Here is a 15,084-nt window from a genome sequence, read left to right as displayed (position 1 = left end):
TACTCAAATCTGAAGTATGAACAGCAACACGAGCTGCCTGAGAAACAGCCGACGTTGCCAACAGTGTTATAGGCTGTGCTCCTCGACTGCGCAATAAATATGAAAACTCTGACCTGTGCTTTTGTGCGGCAGTGGCAAATTTAGCTACATTGGGCTTCTCTTAAATGGAGCGGGGGAAAATAACTGGAACACAATGAGGGAAAAGAAGTTTGTCAGACTTCATTAAGTATCAAGGGAACATCGCTGGAACTGGCAACGCAAAGCGCACCGGGCCCGTGTGCCATTAATCACGTCTGACAAGGAACCGGAGCAGGGGGCGTAGGGAGGGAGCGCAGTACGCCGGTGCTGCTGCCAGCGGCTCTGTTTATGATTACTGCAAGGGGTCCTGTCTAAGCTAGCAGCCTGAAGAAGAGCTGAGCCGAAACCTAAGATCAGGAAAAAGTCAAAGCCAAGGAGCTCTCATCCAGCATTACTCCTCCTCCCTTTCAAAATGACACAGCCACCAATATGATTAGACCAGAGCGCGGACTATCCTCTAAACAATTACTAGCATCGGAGCAGAGTTGAAAAAATTTATGGCGCAGAAAAACGGTGAGATATTGACTTTCAAAGCAATGTCATCAGTATATAAAGGTTCACTCTACTTTAATTTGCCATTGTGCAGGCTTTTATAAGGGGGAGGGGGAGAGACGGAAAAAAAACCCTGCTGACTGCAGCTTCATCTGTGTTCTCCGTTTTGTAAGCTCTCGCAGCAAGACCGTGTCTTTGCTCCTTTCCTTGGTCTGCCACCCCAGATGCAGAAAATAAATGAGAGTGAGAGAGGAAGAGAAAAGAGGGCCTGTGACTGGTGGAGATGGAGGCCTGTGTTAAGTGCTGTGCTTGAAAGCACGTCGGGCCTCATTAGATGTCAGTTGTAACAATACTGAACTGGCAGCAAGGACTGCTGTGAGTCTCACAACCATAAATCACACTCTGACAGCTCACTGACAGGGCTGGGAACCGGCACACATGCAAACACTGACTTCTCTCTCTCTCTCAGCTGCACATTCTCCTTTTTCTCTGATGCACAACATCTTTCCCTCCTGTTCTTTTCTCTCTTTCCTTCTTGCACATAATCAGTGCACAAAACGAACACTGCAGGCTCTCTTGCCACGAATCGTGCAGTGAAAATTTGTGCTCTTTTTGTTTTGTTTCTGTTTCAATAAAAACATGGGATTTTTGACACGCATGCATGTTCTTAATGTGCGTGTGAGTCTGGAGCAACGGGCAGCTCCCGCCACTGTCTGCCCGTGTCCATTAGGCTGACATGTGACGGTGTGTGTGACATCGCTGCTGAGGAAGGAAGCAAGAGAAACAAGGCCTGTGGGTCATTAATCACTATTCCCTCTGACACACAAACAGAGCTGGCTTCTAGGGCCTCCTCACACACACACACACACACACACACACACACACACAGCTGTCCTTCTCTCAGCTCTTAAGGAACGTTGACTTCTCCACCCAACCTTCCCACCCGTGCCCTCCATTAACTCCCTTTTGCCCATCTGTTTTGTCTCTCTGAGCTTCTTCTTGTCATCATTCACCATTTCTGACATGTTTTTAATCTTTTCATGAACATATTGAGGGATATGTTTATCTTAGATATCAGCCGGTTTAACTCTCCCTTTCCTCTTCTAATTTTTCATGTCATCATTTAGTCTGATAGCTGGTAGTTTAGCATGCTCAGGTTATTTTTGCCATCAGCTGCTTATAGTTTTGACTTATAGAAGCTGTTTGTCTGAGTATGAAAGCCAGATTAATGATTGTTGTCTAGTATGTGAGGAAATGTGTTACAGGCCAGCCTGACAGGCCTATATACTTTTTTGTTTATACTGTTCAGTGTCTTCCATATGGCTGTACTGCACTATTTATTATGAAGCTATACAAAGGTACTGTGTGTGTGTGTGTGTGTGTGTGTGTGTGTGTGGCATGTGAGTTTCTAGGCAGGCACAAGTGAGGGGTTTATGGGAACCGAGAACAGAATGTTATGCTGAGGGAAATGAGAGATGTACAGCTTCACATTGTGTCATTATAAGAGAGGTTCACAGATGTTAGCCATTTTATTGATGTACAGGGAATGAATATGAGAAGAGAGGTCATAAGGAGACCTTGCAGCCTAAAAAACGGAAGTAAAATAATGACAAAGTAAAAATAAAAACAACAGCTGTTAGAAGATAAATTTTCTGCTGCTCAAGATCTGTTTTATTTTTATATTGAAATAATTGGTGCACTCGGAGTATACATTTTACTTGCGTTAATGTCAGTCGATGGAACACTGTTAAATCTTGCAAATCTCAATTCAAATCTAGTTCAAGTTGAGCTTTATTGTCATTCTGATTATGTGTGGACATAGTGGAATGAAATGTCATGCCTCACAGGACCACAGTGCTACATAAATACAGACATACAACAATGAAGTAAAACGGTATAAACCATATTCACAACTAACCTACTGACAGATTTGATTATAAATATACTATATATAAATGTTTACCTATATAGAAGCTAAAAAAAGACTATACAAATGCTTCACATAATACAATACCTATACATAATTAACCTACTAAAAGATTTGATTATATATATACTATATATAAATGTTTACCTATATAGAAGCTAAAAAAATACAAACTATACAAATGCTACACATAAACACTGTACCTATACACAACTAACCTACTGACAGATTTTGAATATGAATGTACTATATATAAATGTTTTATACATAGACAGAAAAAGAAAAAAAATATGGACTATACGAATGCTTCACATAGTACTGTACATGTGCAAAGAGAAACATCGTAAGTCAAGCAGCAGGCTGGGGAACAGTGCAAGATGATCTGTAGTGCATGACCATGTGAACACACATATTATGGACAGAGTGCGTGAAAAGTGTCTAGTGCGCATAGAGGAGAATTGCACAAAAAAAAAAAATGTTTCAGACAGTTTTTCTGTGATGTGGAAATGTTGGGGGGTGGAGGAAGTGAGATGATCCATGTTACAGGAGGTAAGGGGTTTGTGTGGGGTTTCGGAGGAGGGTGGAGTGATTTGAGTTCAGGGCTCTCACAGCCTGGGGAAAAAAGCTGTTGAGCAGTCTGGTGGAGTGGGCTCTTCCTTCTTCCTGATGGTAGGAGATGGAAAAACTGTGGGAGGGATGGGTGGGGTCCTTCACAATACTGTTTGCTTTGCTGGAGCATTGTGTGAGGAAAATGTCCAGGATGGAGGGGAGAGGGGCACTGATGATCTTTGCAGCGGTGTTCACTGTTGGCTGGAGGGTCTTGCGATCTGCTGCACTACAGTTCCCGCACCAGACAGTGATGCAGCTGCTCAGCAAGCTCTATGGTTCCTCTGTAGAAAGTGGTGAGGATGGGTGGAGGGAGACTTGATCTCTTCTGCCGGCGGAGAAAGTGTTGGCTCTGTTGTGCCTTCTTGGACATGGTGTTGGTTGTCCAGGTAAGGACAAACAATCACGCAGTCTGTGGACTGTGGCGTGTAGCCAATCAGAAAGCGAGGTGAAGAGGCGGTGAGGAAGTACAGGGAAACAAAATCAAAACAGCTGGCGTATATAATATAACAAATACAAATAAAGTCGATGGGCATAACTACATCCACAACTGCAGTCCACCAGAGTACATGGAAACGAATATATATGAACGTTTATTTCAACGGTAATTAATCTGTAGTACGTAACAAAATTTCTATGAGATAAAACAACAACTTTCCTCCATATCATGATGTAGCAAGTATAGTCCATGCTCGCGTTGTCTCCACCTCTTTGACCATCACCTTTTCTTGTTTTTCTTAAGTTTTTTTTTTCAGTTAAAAACAAAGCACAAACTATGGCCACTGCATCCTCTTCGTCCGCCATGATTGTTTACTCTGAAGTCACGTTTGATCTCGAGGGATTTCGCGAGATTTCCCGTCTGACCTGGGAATGCTCGGGAGTCAAATCGGTTCGTGTGTGATGTTGCCGTGTGGCTGCACACCACACAATGAACGACCAAAACTGTTAGACCCTTGATTTGTTTATCGCCGTGTGTGGGGTCTCTCAGGTTTGGAAAATCGGCAGACAATTTTAAAATCGTCCCGTGTGAACCAGGCCTAAGTGAATATCAATAATGCAAACAAACGGCCGGTTTTATCATGTTTGTTTAATGATCTTGAAGTTCCAGTGATTGATTTCTGATTAGTTTTCTGATGATAACTTCTATTTGTTGGTGAAATGATAGGGTTGTGTGGCATTGATCCAGAGAGTTGTGGTAGGGGGGCTTTAGTGAAGTTTCTTGGAGATTCTGGCCCGACGGTGGAGTCGCATCATGATTTTGGGTTCGGTGCTACTGGTCTGAGGCTGTTAGCTCCACCTGGCCCACTGAAAGCACTGGCTAGCACTGGCCCAACAGTGGAACCGTGCCTAGTGAGTCTAAAGAAGACCTCCCAAGCACAGACCAATAGCTCTGCTGTCCATACAAGAATTGTTAGCCTGTCTGCGTTCCTGATGAATAGCTCCCAGACCAATTGGTTTCCAATACTGTCGGGGAGACAATGGCTAATGAATGTGTGCTCTGTCATTATGCCACATAACTCTTAACCAGTAGCAGTGAGTGTGTGTGTGTGCATGCTGTAACTGCCACTCTTTAAGGTCAACAAAGTGAAATAATCAGGTATCAGCACTTTAGCTCCAGCCAGGAGGAAAATCAGTCACTTCTAAAGTCAGCTCTCTGACGCAAACACACACACTGTTAGGGTGTTCCATCTGATTTGACTTCTTCAAAACAATGCCGAGATCCATTTAGCGCTAACAGGATCTGCTTTTTTTCTTGCACTAATGACTGTTACTTTACTGCAAGTCGGTTGTACGCTATAATTATTACCACAGTTATGTATGCCATAAATCACATGCATGGTATGCATGTTCACCCACCGCAAGTTTGGCCGAAAACATCTAATGAGCATATTTGTGAGGTGAAGCCATGCAGCCTTGTTGAAACTAATTAAACCTCTTAAAAGTGGTGAAGATTAAACTTCTGTTGACTAGTATTCACTTTCTCTTGTTTCGCTCCCTCTCTGTAACATCCTGTGACGTAAGATCTCTTTGCCACACTACAAACAAGCCCTTCCACTACCTAACACCTATCCCACCACCCAACAACCCACCCACCCACTCATCTCACCTCGCGGTGGCCTCATGCACCAGCACTGCCATTAATCAGTGGCCAGGATCATGTCTGCCAGTTAGACTAAACAAGGGCATTTGAGAGGATTTGCTCCCCCTCATTAATCATCTTGACAGTTTGAAAAACACATTTCCCCTTTAATGACTGTATTTGGATAATCAGGTCTGTTCCCCTCCCTGCCAGCTTTTCTCTCTCGCTCTCTCCCTCTTTTTCGTTCTCTGTCCCTTTCCTGCCTTCATTTTTTCCTCTCCCTAAAATGGCACTGAGAACAGCTGGGTTAGCTTACCGCCAAGACCGAGAGGGCAAGGAGACCGAGTGGTTACCATCAGCACTGCTAAAAGGGAGGGAGGGGGGCGTTGAGTCAGTAAAAATAATCACATTGCTCTGGAAAACTTTTGCTCTTACTTAAGAAACCCCTGCCGCTTCTCATAACATTAACTTGGCTGTTCTGTGGTGTATGCTCGCTACCACACACACACATACACACATTTACGGTCCATAAAATATCCTGACAGAGGCGGAAGGAAAATCTGGTGACTAGGCCTTGGGTAAAAGTTTCAGAGTATGTATAGGCTTGTCACATTATGAAGAAAAATGGCAGTGTTGACGAGTGCTTTTATCTCTATATTTCATTAAACAAAATCTGACAGATTTCTTTACCTTTCTGTGCACTTCTGTTTTGAGTGTGAGGACTCGTATTTAACCTTTAATAATAGTTCTATATATACTGAATTGGGGGGGGGGGGGGGGTATTTTACACGTTGGTTTCAACATCGCCAAATTTCTTTACATCTGCCCAGCGTGTTAGACAGCAGCTTAAAACACTGTGTTTAATGGATTGGTTGACCTTTGGGTTTAACAAATCGGTGCGTCATGCTCACACCTAACATTACCTGTTAGAAGTTTATAAATTATGTCATAGAGTCGACTTAAAGCCGGACTGCACATGACAGTAGTATTTAAACATTAGGACAATGTTATGCCAAGCTTGAGGCTGAGGGCAGCAGGTAAAATAAACAGTTAAAAGGCTCTCCATATTCTACATGTCCTCATAGTGGTGTTCACAAATGACAATATACTAGTCATTTTATTAAAGTACATTCTTCTGGATTAATGTAGCTAGTTGTTTGAATTATATGCTGATTATATAAACTATTTATATATACTGACACTGAAGTGCGCACACAGCACAGAATGAGCATAATGTCCAATCATGATATAAACTGAATCAAAATAATTACATAATGAAACTAAAAACATTCCCCAGCAGATGCCACTACATCATCCAAAAGAATTTATTATAGAGGCCCTTCAAGATATGATAATTTTCTTATATTAGGGGCTAGATACATTTAAAGAATCCCATGAAATGGCTTGATGAAGGCTGTTTTTCCTGTGTTGACGCTTTCTTTTAAAACAGGAAGTTGGCCCATTGGGACACATCAAATGGAATATTTTAATGTTATTTTGAAATGTCACAGTCTTGAACCATGATTCTAGTAGAGAGCTTTATTTATTGGACAAAAATGTGGGTATATATTATCAATATTTTTTGGTCACTTATCAGGTTTGAAAAACCTTTAAAAGTGTACAACTGCTGGAAGCAGTTTTTTTTAGTAAATACATTCAGCAAGAACACATTAAATTGAACAAGACAAATGGTTAATAAAAACAATATATAAATATTAAATATTACTTTTTACACAAATTTGATTAAGTAAATACAGTTTTGGTGAGCATAATCGACATCTTTCCAAAACATTTGAATTTTTTTTTTAACAGAAGTGTATGTGGTCTCAATGCTAATAAACATAGACTAAAAGCACCAAAAAGCCCTCAGTTGAATACACTCTATAACATATGAAGAGGAAGCATCAAGTAACTGAAACATTTTCCTAAGCAGAGCAGGAAAAGTCCTGTCACTCCGGGCATGACTCGGGATCAATCTTAACCCCTCCGTTCTGGTGCCAAGGCACGTTTTCATGCGCACAACGTTTGTGACATTGGTGCCGCGCTCCCCCCAGCGCTTTTGCAAATAGAATCCAGCTGTAGCAGTGGAATGCATTATTAGTGGTTAGCCATAATTGCAACACACTCGTTTGCCTGTGTTGTCAGGCTGTCGTCACACATGCACACAGACAAATGGGATGGCTAAGAGATCACTGGGCAGAGGTGCTCGCCGCCCCAATTTTTGTTGTTGTTGCTGGCTTATGGAGCGGTATTTTGTGATGCGGTTGATGTGATTAAGAGTCCCACGGAAAGTCCTCAATGGATTTTTTTAGTCATGAAGCAGAAGCAGTTTTGTGATTGATTGCTTTATGAGCTTGAGTGTGTGTCTGTGTGAGAGAAACGGAGCGGTCTGGTCTGTATCACTGTGACAAACAGTCATCAGAGTACTCATGCAGTAATTAACAGAGTGTAATGTATATGGAAGTTTGCGAAGGGAGAGAGAGAGTCTACATCAGGGTAACATAATCAAAGAGACAACAAGAAAGTAACAGGAGAGAAGCCAGGGGAAAAAGAGGGTGTAGGTGAAGAGAGACAAGAGACAAGATCTAAACACAGAGAGACAGCCCAAGAAAAAGAGTCGGGGAGGGAGGGTTTGATCTAACTCTCTCCCTCTCTCATTCTTTTTCAGGTTGGGGCTGTCAGCCTCATGAGTTTCTGTGGACTTGGCGGCTAATTGAGGAGCAGCTCCACACCCTGTCGTCATTAATCACTAGGGCTGCCGGGCTGCCTGCCCGGGACACTGATGTGATGGGATGCAGCTCTCTCTCTCCCACTCACACACACTCTTCTCTCTTTAGTAAATGACTGGACACATTGAGAAGGGTTGGGGGGGGGGTTGTGGTGGTCCATTCTAAGCCCAGTGGGACAGCAGAGAAAGGGAGAAAGAGATCAATCAAACAGGTGTAGCCCTGCTGAGAAGACACTGGTCAGGGACTAAATTAACTCTACACCCCCACCCACACATCCATCCAGCTCCCCTCCCCTCCATAAGCAGGCGACAGAAACAGAGTGACCGCATATTGACTCAGCTGGAGCCCGGGAGACGAGGGAGAGAAAGATAAATGGCAAGGGAGAGATTGATGAGGAGAAAGACTGAGAGAAGGACAGAGCAGGAATGTGATGAACGAGTGGGAATAGGGTGATGGCAGGATCACATCTCTCCTTCGGATAAAATGTGAAAAGCCCTCCCCTCCTCCATTTAATCTTCCTGTACTGACATTAACTAATATTCTATCTCATTTTTTCCCTAATTCTTCATCAAAATGGTATGTATTTAAACGCTCAGGACATGATATGCATTTTCCAATTTGTAAAAAAACGCAGTTTGTTGATTAAGTTCAACAATTTCATATTGTTAATTGGAGTTGCATTTCTTTTCTTTGCCACTAGGGGCGATGTAATCCACGTTATGAGGTTTTTAATTCTCTTGGGCTGTGCCCAAATAGTCCGTAACTCCATTAAATAACTTCCTCTCTGAGTCTCACAGGAAGTCATTCAAGACCATTTCTAAAATACTCTTGGCGCTGAAACTTGCTTTTAGATTTGAACTGCTCTTTATGTCAACAAAATGCAATACTACAGTTTAGATACTGGCTACTGCAGTTTATACATCATTCTGCCCTGTGACTGTAATGAGTAGACTGTGCACTATTAGCAGACCTGTGTTGTGCCTTAATAAAATGTAGATTTGGGTCATATAAACTCATATAAACATTTCCCCTCAAGTTCCTCCTCTAGTCTTGACCTCCTGGTTTCACACAAGAGGAGCCGTATGCTGTGTCCTTGCTGGATAGCCTGTGTTAACAGAGGTGGTGGAGTGATCTATTCATTTAATGGCCCTGTCAAGTGGCACCTGTGCTGCGTCCTCTCCTGTCTGAAGTGCTAATGAACTGAGAATCTGTGCGTACCTGTGTGTGTGCGTGGTTCATCCTAGTGCTTGAGAGCATTGCCACTCATCTTTTTTGAGGAAATGGTTCTGAGGAATAGTATACACACTGGCCTCTTCTGTTTGAGACATTAAGCCTGACATAGTCACGCAATCACATCAACAAAATTGAATCTTGACCCTCTTTGTTGCACAACATTAAGCAAGACTTTCTGAACCACAGGACACAACACTCTCGGGTCAAACAATGGGGACTGCACTCCTGGGGGTCATGTCAAGCATTTGATAAATATTTCTCTATTAACAGCCTCCCATTGTCATCTTTTGCCCTTTGTGTAGCAGGGCAATCCATCAGAGTGCACTGGGAGTGAGTGCATGGCTCCCATGGGTTATTACCAGGCTATCATTGAGCTGTATTTAAGACCCAATACTCCCTTGTGCTGAGGCAGCTCTTTACACAATGCTGCAGAGGCACAAACAAGCAGCAGTGACTAACACTGCACTTTCACATTATGAGCAGAACAGTGAACAGACAGAGGACCTTATTTTGTGTTAATACCTTAAACTAATATGGAACAAAACTGTAAAAACTGTTAGTCAAAGTTTAGTTGCTCAAGTGAAAGTACTTTTTTTTTAAAGCCAATTGCCAACTAAAAAAAAATCAGTGAATGTTTACATGCTTTTATGAAAGGTTTAATATATAGCAGGTGGTTTATTTCATTTTCTGATCCGTTTGTGCAATTGTTCAGTGTGACTGTTAACTAAAATTTTCAAATCGGAAAGTGTTTGTGTTACTAAGAGTGTATGAAACGTATATAAAAGAGAAGGGGGGTACATCAACACATCTATAAATGTTATCAAGTATCATTTATTAAACAAAATAAGACTTTGTTAAATGGATAGCGCTGCCATCACAACATAGTACTCTTATTTGAATTCTTTTCCCCTCTCCACTTCCATCCCCAACTTGCAAAGTCAGCTACAATTGAAAATATATCACATATTTCTGTTTTATTCTTTGATCTGTACACGTACAAAATAAACGCCAAATCATAAGGAACAAAGGTAGCTGTTGACCAAGTCATGCTCAACTGTTCTCCCAAAAAGAGAATGAGTTGCACAGATCAAACGCACAAAAGAAAATGACGGTAAAAGAAAGATTTTATGTCTGAGAGACAATGTCGTAGTCTGTTGTTGCAAACATTGCATTATTACAAAGTGTATGATGGGAGCAACCATATTCATACTGTAAAAATTCTGAAATTATAATGAATAAATTTTGCCGGTAAATGTCCCTTAGAAAACAAAAAGTCAAGCGCTCAAGTGAAAAATAAATACACACTTTTGGTAACTTGGAAAAAAAAAAAAAAAAAAAAAAAAAGGGAAAGAAAAATTCATCACATAAAATGAGTCCCGGCGTTCTCATTGGCTCTCCACCTTAAATCTCATAAGGTTTCCCTAATATCTTAATTGAAGTTTGGAATGACCATTAATTAAGCAACAGTCATCCAAAGCAGATGAGATTTTATTCCTCATTGCGAATATAACTATCCCATCTTCATTCTTTTTAGGGGAATCCTGCATGTTCCTGTGCTTTCCAGCGAGCTCATGCCAATATCTTTACATAGTCCAAAGTCTTTTAATCATTGGTACCCAAGAGCAGAAGCTGAGCCCAGTCTCTGGCTGTATAGAGCATAGGGAGAATAGTAGGGCGCTGTGGCTGGTAGAGAGTGCATAGGAAGTGATGGTGCTCCTGGCAAGTGTGCCTTTCCATAAGGGTGATACCGTGCCAAACCTAACCCTGGAGACCCACGCAGGGAGAGGGAACTGGGAAGGCCTCCTGGGCTGCTGGGAGGAGGCAGGTGGAGGTGGCAGGAAGCGGCAGAGGAGACAGATGAAGGGTAGCCGGAGAGCAGCTTCCCATCCAAACCTGGCAGAGCCGTGTGCGTACGCAAATGGGCCAAGAGTTCCTCTGAGGTGGAGAAGCGTTTGTCACACGGGCCACCCACTGAGACCCAGTTACAGGCATGAGTGAGCGGTTCATTGGGCAGCATGAAACCATAAGTATACAGAGGATGGGACAGAGACGAGGTGGCACTAGAGGACAGAGAACTAGGGTGGAGGGAGTGGAGATGATGGGTGGGATACATAAGTGGGAAGCCAGTCTTTAAGGCAGATGATGGATCATGTACGCAGGAAGAGCAGTTGTTGCCCCCGAGATGGGGTGCATTGGGGTAGGTGAGGCAGTATGGGTCCCTGCACAAACCCTGCATGAAAGAGGGAGGCGAGGCCCCTGTAAGAGGGCTGGAGCTGGGATGCTTTCCTGGTAACCCAGGTACAAACTGAGAAGGATAGCCAGTATACGCCCCGACAATGGAGCCGTGGTAGCCCATGGTGGAAGATGGGAGTGGAAAAACAGAGTGGCCCGGTTTAAACGGGGACACTGGGGCAATGTGGCCTGCACCCAGGCTGGTCTGAGGGGGTTGAGGATCAGCCTTATTGTCAGGTTGAGGACTGCTGGTGGAACTGGCTCTGCTGGAGTTTGCACTAGCACGAGCGTGACTGGAGTTGGCGATCTGTACAATGTCCAGACTTCCAGATTTGTTGTGGTCTGAATCTTTTTTCCCATTGCGATCACCGCTGCTGCTGTCGTTCCCTGGGTCTGGACCCGCAGCTTTGGAGTCCATGTGAGAAGTTTGTAGATGTGTTGGTTTCTGTGATAGTGGAGATTGAGACTGCCGGTGTGTGTGCAACTGTCCTGATGTCTGCTGAGGAGAGCTGGCCCGTGGAGAGGGGGCATGAGGAGGTAAAGTGGGGCACGACACAGCTGCAGAACCGCCATTTGGCACTCTGAACCCCGTTTTATCTGCTGAGCTGTTAATCCCAGTGCCATCCTTCCGGCATTCCGATCCAATTTTAGAGTAAGGCTTGAAGCTGGACTTGTCGTCTTGGTTCTGATGCTCCCCAGACTTCAGGCTGGAGCTGGCAGAGCGACTTTCCTTGTCTCCATGGCTGCTAGAGGAGAGGGATCCCAGTTTAGAGGAGGGAGGAGGATCTGGTTTACCGATCTGTGAGCAGGTCTGGGCCAGCAATGCTAGGGGGCTCTTTTTAGCATCCAGCTATGGGGACAAAAAAATAATTTTCAGTTAATTCTTTATTTTTCTTCGCATGGACTGGCAAAAATAAGTTATTTTCAAAATAAATTCTATGGAATGTTTAATGATAGCAACATTGATATTTCTAATCAAAATATTAGTCATTTTGTATACATTTAGGATGGAATGCATGACTATCATAAAATGCAATTTGAGTTGTGTCCGTGTTATAGTCACATTTTAAAACATTAGGTGGAATAAATTGCAGTGACAATCAAAATTTTTTAGTACCTATACTCACACAGAGACAAGGTGTTTTTAGTTTTCTTTATGGATATCTATTGCTTTATTTTTGTGTCAAAATGTTAGATAAGCTGGTAGATAAATAGTGGCTTTAAAAATGTAAGTGCTAGTAAAAACCATAGACGCATGTCAGTAGCGATCAGGAAATATGAAAACTGCAAATGCTGCCAGAGAGTGGAGCACGGCCTCATTCAGATCCGGACAATCCATTCAAATATGCGCTGAATCGCATTCAGAATCGTTAGGAGAATTCCGAATTAAATAATTAAAACGATGCGCGCGAAAAAAAAACTAATACTGAAAGATTATATAAAACATAGCCTAAAAAACGCACACGTAATAGCCATGTCTATTAAATGATAATAGAAACGCACAAACTCGGATAATCGAGTAGCATTTCTGAGTAAAACTTTTTTTTTTTTTTTTTTTTTTTTTAAGTAAGATGCTTTAGGGAGGAGTAACTCGTACCTCGATGCTCACTGGCGCGGAGCTGAGCGGCTGCAGATACTCTGGGTGAAGTATGTGACTTGTGTGAGCGGTCAACATTTTGAGAATCCGTATAGGCAGCCTTTTTTCCTGACGCGCGGGATCACGGTACGGCAGTGAGTCGATCTGGGGTCTTACACAGGTGGGCGAACTATCGTTGTTAATGTAACGACTTTTAAGGGTCTGCTGGTTCCGGGAAATGACTGCAAATCCAAGAGGCAGTTCGCTCATCTGGATCGGGGCGGATCAGAGACCTGTCGAGGGCAGCGACGGGGCGGGTGTCCTTCAGTTTTCATTTAGAGATATCCAGTGTTTTTAATAAAGAGCTAAACGACATTATATCCTATTTCTACCAGCAGTTAAATATCCCGTTGAAACAGCTCCGTCTGTAGTCCAGAGAAAGAGCGATGTTATAGTCTCTATGAAGAACGTACACTCCGTCTCCACATCGTTCCGTCACCGAATCAGTGTTGCCTTAACCTCAAAATGATCGCGAGTCCGCTGCGCGCAAACGACGACTTATAAGAAAAAAGACAAAGTACTTAGTACTTATCATAAAATAATAAAAAGAAAGAAACTACACAACAGAACTAATGGTAAATATCGTGTCAAACAATGGCATTCCGTTGGTCCGTGTGCGCTCCGGTGTGTTCACTACACCCTCCGTACGCATATACTCTCTGCTCGTACTGAAGATCTGAGGGAGAACTTCAAAGCACTCAGCCGCCGTCCAATCGCCTGTGTCTGCATTAGTAATGAGTGGGTAGGCGCAACAGAGGCGGAGACTGTCCTCGCTCCGGACCGCTGGCCAAGTGCTTGCTCGTTATATGTCAAAACATGCAAAGACTGTGACATGCTGTTTTACCATTTATTTAATAACTCATCTAGTCTTGTTAATAGTATTTATTATAATAATTAATTTTTTTGTGTCTTGCATTAATAATAGCTTAATTTGTATGTAATATTTATTGCTGTAGTAACTTTAATTAGACTTTACACAAGTTATAAGTTCCTTACTAATAGTCACGTTTTCTTATTCTGTTCTGCTTTATTGTAAAAATGGCTTCTTTTTTTTTGCCACTGAATTCTTTGGATATATGATGATATTGGCTTGGATTGTTTATTTTGGAATAGTCACTGTTGGATTACTTGTTATTTTAAATATGAGCAACATCGTTTTAAAGAATAAATATTCAAACATTGTGTACAAAGATATTAAAGATTCATCATTAAGCTCAAAGTGTTTCAAACATTGCTGCTAGTTATTAATGAGTAAACTCACTGAGATGTATTTATCATGTTGTTCAAAATGACATTCATACTATTCATTTATTCTTGCATGATTTAAATTCAAATGTAATGCTGCTGATTTTACCGTACAACCATAACTGTAATAATAGAGCATTGTGCTGAAGTGAAAAGCGTTCAGAAATGTGGTAGCAGTTTATTTTTAAGGCCAAACAAGTCAAGTGATACGGAGGAATACATTCATACAGAATAACAGCATAGGCCTATGTGTGTGCCTCCAGTTCTGGAATGTTAATAACTTTATTACATTATCCCATGTTACTTTGCCATTGAAGTAATTTAGCTAACTTAATTATGCAATGAATTGGCTTAATCATTGAAAAATGAAGCCTGACAGAGGCTATTACAGGGAGACTGTGCTAATTCGTGTCTAAGTAACTTTGAAGTTCAGTACATTTAGTGGCTTTTATTGTTGGTAAGTGCTTATACCCAGCATTAATAAACCCCAGACATTGGACGTGGTTGTATTACATTATTTTGGCAAGCATGTGTTGCATCCATACACAAAATTGATTGCGAATTTTATCAAACAAAAATTATAAATTGAATTTAAATGTGTGTGCGCATATATATATATATATATATATATATATATATATATATATATGAAGAGTTCAGATGCAAAAGCCTCTAAGTGCTATCTAAAATTTTAATCTAAAATTAGGATTTTTATCAAGCTCCTATGCTTAGGTTGAGTCATTTTACTTTAATGGCAATGGGCAGGTCCTTTTCCAGGCTATTAAAGTGAAATAACTGAACATAAATATAGGAGCCTGATAAAAAT

At 41.9% G+C, this 15,084-nt stretch overlaps 1 protein-coding gene across 1 annotated transcript; it reads right to left on the bottom strand.

Moving 5' to 3' along the window:
• Positions 1-9,956: 9,956 nt before the first annotated feature.
• Positions 9,957-13,676, bottom strand: LOC113091319 (zinc finger protein 703-like). Its single transcript, XM_026256754.1, has 2 exons — positions 12,975-13,676; positions 9,957-12,227 (listed from the first exon to the last, which is right to left on the bottom strand). Exons 1-2 carry the CDS (start codon positions 13,221-13,223, stop codon positions 10,752-10,754), a joined length of 1,725 nt encoding a protein of 574 aa, XP_026112539.1. The 5' UTR covers positions 13,224-13,676; the 3' UTR covers positions 9,957-10,751.
• Between the last annotated feature and the right edge of the window lie 1,408 nt (positions 13,677-15,084).

This window comes from Carassius auratus, unplaced genomic scaffold, assembly GCF_003368295.1.
Source record: "Carassius auratus strain Wakin unplaced genomic scaffold, ASM336829v1 scaf_tig00214183_4049273_7079891, whole genome shotgun sequence".
Classification (NCBI taxonomy): Eukaryota; Metazoa; Chordata; class Actinopteri; order Cypriniformes; family Cyprinidae; genus Carassius; species Carassius auratus.
The sequence above is the reverse complement of the archived record's forward strand: the minus strand, read 5'-3'. Positions and strand labels throughout refer to the sequence as shown.

Excerpts from the sequence above, each read along its gene's own strand:
- LOC113091319 (XM_026256754.1), bottom strand. The coding sequence starts at position 13,223 with ATGAGCGAACTGCCTCTTGGATTTGCAGTCATTTCCCGGAACCAGCAG. Across the intron at positions 12,228-12,974 it reads CCGCGCCAGTGAGCATCGAG|CTGGATGCTAAAAAGAGCCC; the intron begins GTACGAGTTACT and ends TTGTCCCCATAG.